We start from the raw sequence: 13865 nt of genomic DNA on the forward strand, positions 1-13865 counted from the left end.
TCAAAGGAGACTTATATTCCATTTGTAAACAAGACATCAAGAAGGAATTGCAGATCAATCGGATTCAGGTATTTGACAGCAAGTTATAATATTCCAATGTCTTACCATAGTCTAACATCTCTAGCTTGCACTCCAGAGTACACATACCTCAGCCCCAGGAGCACTCACATTCAAACCCACCTGATGAAATCTCTTCCCTCTTTTATTTATTGTTATTATTATTATTGTTTTCGTATTTATTTATTTTTTTACACTTATTTTATCTATTTGCTTTCTTTGAGTGTATATGTTGTTTGTCTTGTTTCTTGTGGGTGACTGACATGTAGTTGTATAAGTGTATGGGTGCACAATTATTTTGGTGATAACTGTTCGCTACCACTGCATGTCTGTATGCAAAAAAAATATTTTCAATAGAGAAAGTTGGTATCTTCTTCAGTCACTCTGACAAGAAAACTATATAATATCAATTTTAATCTCAGTCAGTATAGCTGTCCAAGAGCCTCAACCAGTGCCACAAGAGGCCCCACTTCTAGCAAACCAATCTAGATATAACCTCCTCCTGAAATTCCTACTGGTTTATTATTTTCCCCTTCCTCCACTAGGTCTGAGCTCACCACCTACCAACTACTACTTTTCGCTCATAAATAACTTTCCTGTGAATTACTCAGAATTCCCTTACATCCAGCCACAGCATACGTATATGATCTTTGGCCACCTCTATTGATATACCACGTCTTTCAATCATTATAACCCATCAACATATACCCTGAAATGAACAGTTCCAATCTCAAGGGCTCTGACTAATTATTTTCCAGGTGGTGTGCAGTAACTTCAACCACTCTGGCTCCTGCAGACTGGCAAAGTGCCTATCACAGCCACCCAACTAAACCATCCTGATAGATTTATCGGTTTTCTAATAAAGTAGTTTCTTCATGGTCTTGCTAAATGGTATTTATTTAGTGCTTTTCTACCTTTTGTACTACTTTGTACTATTTTGGACTAAGACACAGGAGGCACACACTTCTATCAAGAAAGACGGAGAGACTCTGATGGGGCCATAGTCCAGTGGCATACCATAACTTGAGATGGAACCACAAGTGTTTTTTCCTTAAACACCAATATTAAGACAGTATCAGGACAGTATTTGTTATGCTTTTATGTGTTACAAATGTTTACACTGTAATACTTTATGTATACTACTGCTGATCAGTATTCCTCAATAACTGATGTGTTTAACTCCAGTTAATCCACAACATTGCTAAGTCACGATATTTGAAAAGAGTGTCTTTGGCATACAGTTAGTAGATCATAACTTACTGTCAGCCCATATATGAAATGATCTGACCAATGGGTTTTCTATCTCTTTCCCATCTGTAGAGATTAACAACAAGTTTAATGTGTTATTTTTCTGTGGATTAAGTAATGGAATATACACTAACCCTCTACTGAACAGATGTTATTGGTAAAGTAAGGGAAAACATTTAATGTTGAGTGTTTAAGGTACTCAACCTACACTAAAGGGACATCTACTTTTGAAGACCTGACCATTGATGAGATAGAAAGATTTATTTATTTTTGGAGCTCCTTTTTTTTTGTCCCATTGAACTTTTTTGTTGCAATAACTGTAAGTTTCAAATGTCTCAGCTTTGGTGAGTATCATCATGAGCTGTATTAAAATTTGACTTGTAATAATGCTTTTTCTTTACAAAATACAAATTGACATGTATGCCTGCCACACTCCAGTTTGGATAGCAACAGCGTTCTCACAGGGACCCACTATCACAATATTTTTAGCCTCATTACCGATGTGACCTTCTGCTACATGGTCTGCTATTCTCTGAAATAACTATCTTTTACTTTGACAAAGCACATTTTTAGAGGAAGAAACACAAGAGGAAGATTTGTTCTTCCCTACTTCAGAGCAAAGATGTAGGTGTATCCCAGCATCAAAATATCTTTAGGAATTGTTTACAATTGCCCATAAGACATGGGAGACACACACTTCTAAGCATTTCAAGAAAGCCTTGAGCTTTTTTCTCAAGTATTTCAAGTGCTGTTTAGATTTAGCCAATCCCTTGCAAAATGTTAACATACACAACTTTAACAAGAGTATATGAACCATCTTGTGTAACGATGTGTTAAGGTTGTACACATAACAACACCAGTGAGATGTTTTTTTGTTTTTTAAATATTTGATTTTTAATCTCAGAATTGGAGATTAGCGACGTTGCAAGCTTAAAAAAAAAATGAAAAAAAAAGCTTTACATCTACTTTTTGTCTGGTGACCAATAAAACTGTCTGTTCACTGCAGTCTCAATCTGCTAATGGAGCAGGATTAATGTGGGGGGTATAGGCTAGAGGTACCTAGCCTAGTACTAGGCTAGGTACCTCTAGAAATGTTACTAGGTAGCTAGTAACATTTCAGAAGAGTGATGGATCCTTTGTAATATTAAAAAACTCTCCATATCAGATGTTCTGGCAAAATCAATTACAAGACATGAGACTGGATAGATCTGCTGATAGAAACATTTTTTTCAAGCTTGTGGGAAGAGAGGTGACACTCAGTCAAGTCAACCAGATTTCTTCCTTTCTCCATCCATGTCTTCATGCAGATTGTTACAGTTCAGGGGGACACCAGAATTTTAGAAATAAAGTTACTTCTTATGAGGAGTACTTCATGTGAGTCAAATATCTTTTATCAAGTATTAACATTGACTCATGTGGCATTGGTGATGTCACAAACAAACTGTGATCCACTGTGATGTAGTGTATTTTTAGGCATTGGTTCATATGAGGGAGTAAAGCCAAAATAAACAGAATGTCTTGGCCTTTGGTACAGAGATTTTCACAGAATTTAATCTGGCTTTAATCTTACCTCAAATATGACAAATAAATTATCTTATCTTCTAGGAAAAGCAGTTAACAACACAATATCACATATTTTATAGGCTGACTGACAAATAAGTCCTGACAAGAGAGTTGTCAACACCTACCTCCAAATGCTGGCCTCATGGTAAAGTCATGATCATCTACTTTGAGCAGTTGCTCTGTCTTCATTTTACGAGACTTGGTCACATCAGGAGGCTTCTTTGCCAAGGAGCTAGAAGTAGATGAAATTCACAGTCAGATAGTTGATTGGTTTCACTGTGAAGAAATCACAATAATGCACTAGCCGTTGGGGCAGCTACATAAGTAATCCTATGTTGCGTTATGGGACCTTAACAAAAGCAATTCTTCCAGAATATGTAGTTTGGAACTGGAAAAGCATAAATGTTTTTTCTTCATTCACTCAAAAAATGTGAACATCTGAACACACACAGGCAGACATTTAGATTAACAAATGTAGATAAATAAAATTTGACAAGCCCCTAATTCTAACCTAATTCTAAAACACATGACTGCAAAAGTCAGGAAAAGTTTCTATATGTGATAGCATTGTTCAGAACTGCAATGTGACCTGCAATAAAGTAAAAAATATTTATGTGTGTCCACATTTTCTGGCTCTTCTCTGTGTGTGCATAGTTAACAAAATTATCTTTCTTACTGATTGCATTTCAGGTAGTATAGCTTATATTGCTATTGTGTGTTCATATAATTGTTATGCACAACAATTTATGTATTTAAGTTTTTCAGTAAAACATATGTAAAAAATATTCATATTCATAGAAATGACAAAAGAGTTATGCTACGTTCAGACCTGGTACTGATGTGGATGTTACTTAGACATGTAGCACCCACCTAGACCAGACCAGGCACCCCCACCCCATAGCAATAGCAATGACACTCCTTGATGGCAGCAGCCATCCCCAGCAGGATGCAGCATGAGACAGGCACACACACAAAAATGGTTTAAGAACAACTCAAGAAAACATAAAAAACAGTACAAGGTGTTGACATGGCCTCCAAATTCACTAGATCCCAAACTGATCAAGTACCTGTGGGATGATCCACAGAGGACTCTCCCCTCAACTCTTAGGACCCAAAGGCCCACAATAACAGCCCCCAATATTCTTTTTTTTTTTTTTTTTTTTTGCCACAGGACACCCACAGAAGGCCCATATCCATTCTCTGATGAGTTAGAATTGTTTGGGGGGCACAAGGGAGACCTACGCAATATTAGGAAAGTGGGCATAAAGTTATGCCTGATCAGTGTATATATCCTGGCTTACAATGTGGAAGATACTGTACAGCAAAAATAAAAACATTTAGTCTCATGTCTATTTCTCCAATTATCTCTTATCTACAAGTGCCTTATTCAGCAGATGAACGCACACAGGTTCCTTGGTGGTATGACTGAAGAGCATCTGTATTATTGACATTATGTCACAGGCATTAACATTAAATTCATGAAAGTTAAATGGGTCTGTCTTCATGGCTCTATGAGCTAAGTTGATCTTACAGGGTCAAGTAATACAAGTGTCTCGTTTCACACGCTGCTTTAGTCTCAATCATTTAATTCCAACTGTCTCCAAAGGGGAGGGGGGCACAGTGGCGTGGTGGTTAGCACCGATGCCTCACAGCAAGAGGGTTCTGGGTTAGAATCGTTAGGTTAAGTGGTAATTCCAAATTGACTGTAGGTGCGCATGTGAGTGTGAATGGTTGTCTCTCTGTGTTAGCCCTGAGATAGACTGGCGACCTGTCCAGGGTGTACCCTGCCTCTCGCCCAATGACAGCTGGGATAGGCTCCAGCACCCCCGCGTCCCTTCACAGGACAAGCGGTTACAGAAGATGTATGAATGTCTCCAAAGGCTGTGTTTTTTGGATTTACCAATGCAACCAACAACACCTAAACTGTGTGTATACACCGTTACTCCCCATTCCTCCTGTTGTACTCCTATTGACCCATGAAGTACATGGGATTGCTCCCCTCCTCCCCCCCCCCAAAAAAGTGTTTGAGTCACGTCTTCCAATCCCCTGTTTTAAAACAATGTTGACACCTTTATGCATCACAAAGTCACTTGAGATGGATGGGTGGGACTTACTCTTTGTCTGTTTTTTTCTTCTCAACCTCAGCAGAATTAGATTGGCTTGACAGTCATTGACTGGAGGAGAGTATGAAAAGGCAACCGTCAAATCTGAATTATTGTCTATACCATGACTGAGCTCACAATAACATTTGATCTCGCTGTTTGCCTTTTAGAATCCTATCTTTATGTATGGAGAATACAAAGCAACGGTGAATGAAAAATGTCTGAGAATGCTTCAGTGGATAATGAGATAATCTTCACATGTTATAAGCCATGGGAAATAATGCTATTTCCCATAGCTTACAATAAAGGTCGATAAACGCTTTGTTAGGCCAAGCAAATGCCTCGACTTTGATTATGTAAACACTATGTAATATCTTCAGCATGGATTAGAATTTGGTCCTCGATCCATCCGTCAGTGAGTTTCTACTACGTCTAGACCTCTGCAGCCGGCAATCCAGCCTTGCCTGGCTTTTCTACGGTAAAAGAATAATCCACAGAACCTAAACTACAATAGTTAATAACTTTTTCATGTCTGACAAATATGTCCGTCACACCACCCACTAAAGGAGAACCAAGGTTCCTAAGCACTGTCTCAAGAGGACCTGGTCACATCACAACCATTAACTGCTAATCTATATTATTCTTTTATCTCACCCCTTGCTCATGTTTCCCTTTTTCCCAGCATCCTTACCTCTTCCCTTACTTTCGGCTACTTCTGACATGGCTCCTTTGAAGTAATTAGCATCCTCATCATCCTCAGCAGTAGAAAGCTACAAAATCTCCTTTTCATTCTACTTTATTTTAGTCTGGTCTGTGAGTTTTCCCCGCCTTCCTTAGGAACAAACCACAGTTTACAGCCAGACCACCTGTTCTTTCTGTTGTCTGAGCATCAGATACCATCTTTATGCTGGCCACTGCCATTCCTCCTCTCTCGATTTCAGCCACACATCCCTCTAATTTTTCAACCAACCAGTGACAATAAATCCTCCAGGGTAATTAAGCCATACCTATCATCCTCAACAGCCTAAAGGTTCAGTTGGACCAGACCAGCTTTTACTCTTCGACACCCTTTTTACTTCCTCTGACACTGGTCAACTTTATCAGTTCGATCAGGATGCTTTTTGGGGGACACTCAATTCCAAGGTCTACAGCAGACTCTCCATTGCCGGCCTTCTATCACTTGCACTGTTTGTGGTGCTTCCTACCATACAGCCGCCGCTTCACAAGCCTATTACATGTGTATTCACAGCCACATCAAAGACATCAGATGAACCTGCTTTGCCTTGTGGAATTCATTTTTTTCCAGGGACAAGGAGTCAGCACCTTCTGAGACATGCAATTTTCAGTGAATCTTTTTGGAATTGCTTATCACAAATAGAGGATTGAGCAACGTTTTATATTCTTAATAAGTCAGAATGTTTTTCAAAACAGTTTATGTACCCCAAAAAGTTGTTCTTAAATATATGTTACATTAGTCGTTTGACGCATATGAAATTAAATGCGAAGAATGTTTTATGAAGATTGGTGGAGAAATAAGAGGGAAATATGTGGAAATGCATAGGCTAAATGAAGTTCAGTGATAGGATCTTTTAATACTTTACATCTTATAATCTTGTATAAGAAAAACACACCAATCAAGCATAACATTATGACCACCTTCCTAATATTGTGTAGGTCTCCCTTGTACTTTCAAAACAGTTGTAACTCATCAGAGAATGGACATGGGTCTTCGTAGGTTGTCCTGTGGTGTCTGGCAACAGAATGTTGTCGACCTCTGTGGGTCATCTCACAGATATTTGATCAGTTTGGGATGTAGTGAATTTGCAGCCCAGGTTAACACCTTGAGCTGTTTTTCATGTTTTTTGAGTTGTTCTTTAACTCCTGTGTCAGCCTGCGTCTTACTGGGGATGGCTGCTGCCATCAAGGAGTGTCATTGCTGTGGGGTGTGGGTGCCTGGTCTGGTCAAGGTGGGTGGTACATGTCTAAGTAACAACCACATCAATACCAGGTTTAAATGCTTCCCACGAGAACATTGTATTGTCACAAAATGATCAGTGCTTTTTACTTCTCCTGCCCGTGGTTTTAATGTTGTGGCTGATCGGTGTATGTGATAAATTAATCCGGAACTGCACCAGGCTGTAACTATTACTAAAACTAAACCGGTAGGCTTATAGGAAAGCCTAATTCACAAGTAAAATAATATTTAAAATGAAAGACAAAAGGTGCTTCTTCACCATATTAATATAAAATTGTCTACATCGCTTACAAAACATGCCTCTCAAAACTATTGCCAGCTGTACTATTATAGGTATAGCACTTTGAGTCAAAGTTATTTTTATAGGCTGAATTTGATTTATTTAAATTCACTTTTCAATAGTGGGAAATAAATAGAATTCTAAATACGCAAGCTCGAATACGCCCAGTATCTTAAATCATCTTCACCTGACATAGCCTACTTTGCGATTATGTTAAAAATCTAATTTTCTTCTGTTATGTGTCTGATTATCCAACTGCAATTATTCCACAATTCCACGTGTTTACCGCGTATGCTAACTGTATTTTCCACTTACGTTCCATGCTTCTTGGTATCCACGGCGCCGGTCCATCTTCGTGGCCGATGGTTGTGTTTACGGCATTCCCCAAAAACGAACAGACACAGCAGTAAAATGAGAGTTTTCTTTAAATAAGTCATCTTAACAGCGTAGATCCACAAGTGATCCCTTTAACTGCTCTCCTCGGTCGGTTCATAACAGCAGGGCTCTGCCAGCAGTGCATGGTTCTCTCAGCAGAGGAAGGACGCGTCCTCAGTCATGGCATCAGACTCAGACAGCAGCACAGGAACGTGCAAGCCTATCACGAGAGAGGGGATGGGGGTGGGGGGCGGACACACACATTGAACATCTGTAGCCTACAGGCTTAAAGGGAAAAAAAAAACACACACACATACACACATACACACACACACACACACACGCACAGGGATTATGCAGTTTGACAACGAGAGAGTCAGATGATCCCTCCTCCCGCCCCCTTGTAAATAAACATCTCATCAGAGGAATCACATCTCACTCAACTCAGGGTCATAGTGAAACAGTTCAGATGCAACCACTTGAGCCGGTCAAGCATTTCAGGGGCTTACACACATACACCGATCAGGCATAACATTATGACCACCTTCCTAATATTGTGTAGGTCTAACTTGTGCCTCCAAAAAAGTTGTGACTCATCAGAGCATGGACATAGGCCTAGTGAGGGTGCCCTGTGGTGTCTAGCAGTGTCTGACAACAGAATGTTGTTTGTGGGGGCCCTTGGGTCCTATGGGTTGAGGGGAGAGGCCTCTGTGGATCAGGCTTGTTTGAGTGTATCCCATATATATACTTGTCATCAGTTTGGCATCTAGGGAATTTGGAAGCCAGAGCAACACCTTGTGCTGATCTTCATGTTTTTGAGTTGTTCCTAAATGCGTTTGTGTGTGTAGACCTCTGGTCTAGGTGGGTGGTATGTTGAAAGGCACTTTTAGATTACTGCAGGACGCTGTAACGCTACACACATAGCCAATGTCGGTGCGAGCCATTTATACTTGTGCACTCATCAGTCTGGCTTGCTCTGTAAAAATGCGTCTTTTTTAAACGCAGTCGAGTTTTTGTTTCTACTTCCTGCTTCACTTTCCACTTCCTGTGTTACTTGGCGACTCAAACTTTCGCTGAAGACAACTCATTCAAATATTTGTATCTCCGAACTTCCCCAGTTAACCTTTGCTTGATGTGTTCCATCTTAATTGATCCAAAACAATCAATTTGAAAATTGTGGAGATGGAGAAGCAGCTGGAAATACTAAAGTGGACACTTGCTACTACCAAGCAGACTCTGCGTCGCCGGGTTGCGTAGTTACATTTCAGGGAAGGTGCACGTCAGTTATGGTGCTAGGGTCTGTGCAGGCTTTGTGCTGTCGCCATAGCCTCTGTGTCAACTTAACGCAGAAGTATAAACATGTAGAATCTGATGATGATACAAATACAACATATATGTTTCATATCTCAAATGAATATTCTTCACACAGGTGTATGGCACGTATTTGGCCAAATAGTATAGTTTATTTTATCATCATTACTTTTCATGATGCCAGGTAGAGGCACTGCCTCACCTGCCTCCTCTGACCACTAGTCCCTGCTGAAAATATTCATAAAAATTTCCCCCCAACTCTGCTTTCTACCTCTGAGCCTGAGCCTGTTATCCATCCTCCTTGCTCTTAACAGTAGAAGCTTGTGCCTAACTTTGTTGCAACTAAGGTCTAAGGTGTGATTACAACAGTGAGTTGATCCATACATTCTGAGAAAAGCCAAATTAATCTAATAATGATGTAAATTGGTACGGAGGCTGCACTGCCTCCTGCCGAAAGACTCTGCAACGCATAGTGAACACAGCCAGCAAGATCATCGGTGCCCCTCTGCCCTCCCTCACAGACATTTTCCACACCCGCCTCACTCGCAGAGCCACCAGCATTGCCAGTGACCCCTCCTACCCCCTACATCCCCTCTTCAGTCTCCTGCCATCGGGGAAAAGGTGCCAGAGCCTCCGGGCCCGCTCCACCAGACTGCTGAACAGCTTCGTCCACCAGGCTGTCAGGGTGCTGAACTCCGCCCATCTCCCCCTCCCGGGGGGGGGGCTCATGCCCCCCGCCGGACTATAACCCACCCATCACACAGGGACCCTACCTCACCTGCCTTAGTTACAAAAAGACTCAACCTGACAGTAATCGGCACCTTACTGCACCTTTTGCACATTTACTGGGAAAACCCAAGCTGCAAACTATACATTGCACTAAGTTGTACATAGTAATTTCTATTTCTATTTATTCACTATATTTATACATATATTTATACAGAATGTTTACATAGTAACTGTTTCACTGCCACTTCATCCACTTTAGGTGTATTTAGGTTTTTCTTTTTTATTATTGTGTGAGAAGAGAGAGAAAGGTTTTTTCGATTTTTCTGTATGTTGTGAACGTATTTAAAAATTGACAATAAAGAAATCTTGAATCTTGAATCTTGAATCTAAATGAAGAGCTGAGGCTGTGACTGACAACATCAACATGGATGTTAAAGTCACCTACAATAATGACTAGGGGTGTAACAGTACACAGAAGTCATGGTTTGGTACGTACCTCGGTGTGGGGGGGGTGGTGGTACAATGATAAAAAAGAAACAAAAACTGTATAAGACTATTTAAAAAAAAAAAAAAAATTTGAACAAACAAAAAATAAAACCACCTCCTGTTTTAAAAGTAAAAAATTAAATATAGAATAAAACATAAAACAAATGCATTAGGAGGGTTCTCATACCATTCATTTGTTTTGTTCATACAGAGGAAAATAAAAAGCACAATTTCTTGTAGGGATAAACTGAGGTAACCAGGTAAACTGGCAACTTTGGTAACTTAATTATAATGTGTAATACAGTAAAATGTAAACACTCTCACATTAGCAATATTGTCAAACAAGTTAAACAAATATTTCAAATAGTACCAAAACTGAAAATCTCTTGAAAATATTACAAAATAATGAGTGTGTCTTATGGGTGGCACAGTGGCGAGGAGGTTAGCACTGATGCCTCATAGCAACTGGGCCGACTGGGCCTTTCTGTGTGGAGTTTGCATGTTCTCCCTGTGTCTGTGTGGGTTCTCTCCGGGTACTACGGCTCATTAGGTTGATTGGTAATTCTAAATTGGCTGTAGGTGTGCATGTGAGTGTGGATGGTTGAATGGTTGTCTGTCTCTCTGTGTTAGTCCCCTGCGATAGACTGGCGACCTGTCCAGGGTGTACCCCGCCTCTCGCCCGATGACAGCTGGGATAGGCTACAGCAGACCCTTCACAGGAACAAGCTTACAGAAGATGAATGAATGCATGAGTGTGTCTTACACTACCGGTCAAAAGTTTTAGAACACTACACTTTTTCCAGTTTTTTACTGAAAGTTATTCAGTTTAGTGTGTCATTGCACTCTGAAATGAGAGTATAGAAGAAATCATGGAATCAATTTATAGACCAAAATGTATTCTAAACTTTTGACTCATCAAAGTAGCCACCTTTGGCAGATATAACAGCTGAACACACTCGTGGTATTCTTTCTACAACAGAAATCAAATATTCTTCAGAAAGTTCTTCCCAAGTCTGTTGCAGACTGTCTGCTTGGCTTTCACTCTTCTGTCCAGTTCATCCCAAACCAGCTCGATGGGGTTTAAGTCTGGAGACTGTGCTGGCCACTCCATGTTTTCAAGCTTACCGTCTTGTTCTTTTTTCCTGAGGTAGTTCTGGCATAGCTTGGACTTGTGTTTTGGGTCATTATCTTGCTGTAGGATGAACCTCTGACCAACTAGGCGCATACCAGAGGGTATTGCATGGCGCTGCAGAATGCTGTGGTAGCCATTTTGGTTCAGGGTGCCTCTCACTCTGTACAAGTCACCGACCCTGGATCCAGCAAAACAGCCCAAGACCACCACACTTCCTCCTCCATGTTTGACAGTTGATGTCACACACTGTGGAACCATCCTCTCGCCTACTCGATGGCATACAAGGATCCTGTGTGATGAACTGAAGATTTGAAATTTTGATTCATCAGTCCATAATACCTTCTTCCAGTCTTCAGTAGTCCAATGGAGGTGTTTCATGGCCCAGGTGAGCCTCTTTGTCTTAGTCTGACATCTTAGCAATGGCTTTCTTGCTGCAACTCGTCCTGTCAAACCTGCAGCTCCAAGTCTTCTCTTCACAGTTGAAACTGAGACTTGTTTACTACGACCACTATTAAGCTGTGCTTGAAGCTGTTGTCCTGTGAGCCGCCTATCATGCAAGCTGTTAACTCTCAGAAACTTGTCCTCTGATTCAGTTGTGGCTTTGGGTCTGCCAGACCTCTTCCTGTCAGAGTTTCCCCCAGTTTCTGAGTGCTTTGATGGTGAAGAAAACTGTACTCACTGACACCTTGACGTTCTTTGCAATTTTCCTGTAGGAAAGACCTGCATTTTTAAGTGTTATGATGGTCTGTCTCTCTTCCATTGTTAATTGCCTTTTTCTCACCATTTTTGTAGCAACACACTACTTTGCAGTACAATGTTCACCTGATGCTCATGAGGATCTGGTGCCACAGTGTGTTCCAACACTGCTTCTATGCAGACAGAGGGAGTACATGATATTTTGTTATTTTATATTTTGATGTTTTTTCTACTGGTTTATTTAAGGGTCTCTGTACCGCAGTTTGTGGAACCAATGGATTGGTTCCAAGGCTTGACTGCGTGCACCGAAACGTGACGCCCGTACCGTGACACCGCGGGACAAATACAAATACGTTACACCCCTAATAATGACTTTATCTGTTCTAAGCACTAAATCATATAAAAACTCAGAGAATTCAGCTTACAATTCAGAGTAGGGAGCAGGTGGGTGATACACCATGTGAAAAATAATTGTTTTTGTGTTTTCCAGTCTGGATGAGGAGTAAGGCTTTCAAATGAATTAAAGCTCTCCTTAGGTCTAGGATTAAAAGATAAATCTGAGTGGAAGATTGCGTGCCACTCCTCCTCCTCTACTTGTGCTTCGAGGAATGTGATAATTGCTATGAATTTGTGGCATAGACTCATTTAAACTAACATATTCATCATCCTGCAGCCATATTTCAGTCAAACTAAACAGATCAATTTGATGATCAGTTATGAAATCATTCACTAAAAGATATTTAGAAGAGAGAGATCTGACATTTAAAAGACCACATTTAATTTCCCTGTTCTTCTGTTCAACCAATGAATTTGTATTGATTTGTATAAGGTTCCTATGAATAACTCCTCTTTTGTTGTTTTTGTTAGAATCTGGGAGCAGAATTATAAAACATTAATTTAAACATATACTGCTAAGTGAAATCATTCTCTCTAATATAAATTAATTAATGGGATATTAACATAGATATATTTAATTTTCATGTTTTTCCATCCCACATTTAACCCACATTGCATACATAACACACACCAGTACCATGGCCGCACTTCTGAGGTACTACCTGCAACACTGGATGCACATGCATCCCAACGTTGATGACTAACATTTACTGACTGAACATCGGAATCCCCTTATCACTCACTTACCCAGCACCCACTGTGCAGCCTCAGAGAAACGCTGCTCATCCTGGATTTCCCTGCCAATCAATAGGCGCAGCTCCCCTTCAATTAGTCACTGTGTGATCTGGCTTGTTGCCAGTGCGTCCATGGAATGGGATAAATTTTGTAAAAACTTTGGTCTGGCTTCACCATATTAAAATGAGATGAATCCTTCTGGTTAATGTCCCTGCAATGCTCCAGTACCTTCCTCAGCCATTCTTATGCCATTAACAGGTTTTGTCAACACTTTACCCTAATATTCATACTCATAAATGATTCATGTTCATCCCTCAGACACAGTGTAATGCGATTCAAGCATTAATAATAATGATGATTTTGTAGCTGCACCTTGTGAGGAAAAGTCATATCACAAATTGTCCCATTTTTGTAGTTCAGTAAAACCTTTTGGACAAATTCCGCTCTGCACAACAGTACTGAATAATACATACTGTATCATTTTTCGTGTATTGAAGAGATCTTTTAAAAGGTCAAACATTTGATGGCAAAATACATTTTGATAAATAAACACAGCAGACGATCAGCAGTTCCAAATTTTCTTTCCAGCAGTACAGCCAGTTGTTGTGTGACCCTACCTTCAAATCAGTGACATATACCAGATATATGTTATATACATTCTGTCTTTAGCAGTAAAAGATGGTTTTCTACATTACCTTGACACCAAAAGTTAAACATGTTTTCTCTTAAGACCTGGAGACTGATGACACAGAGGTTACTTTATTGATTCCCTAAGAGTTG

General features: G+C 40.2%; 1 protein-coding gene across 1 annotated transcript in view; it reads right to left on the reverse strand.

The window, feature by feature from the left end:
• gabrr2a (gamma-aminobutyric acid type A receptor subunit rho2a) overlaps window positions 1-7662 on the reverse strand; it is a gene marked incomplete at its 5' end in the record, with an annotated part of 31033 nt that extends 23371 nt beyond the window's left edge. Inside the window, 2 exons of the mRNA XM_084569025.1 lie at window positions 2994-3100; window positions 7541-7662. Coding sequence (XP_084425151.1) covers window positions 2994-3100; window positions 7541-7662 — 229 coding nt within the window. The remainder of the gene's footprint in view (window positions 1-2993; window positions 3101-7540) is intronic.
• Window positions 7663-13865: the final 6203 nt, after the last annotated feature.

Source organism: Chelon labrosus, assembly GCF_963514085.1.
Source record: "Chelon labrosus genome assembly, chromosome: 20".
Lineage (NCBI taxonomy): Eukaryota > Metazoa > Chordata > Actinopteri > Mugiliformes > Mugilidae > Chelon > Chelon labrosus.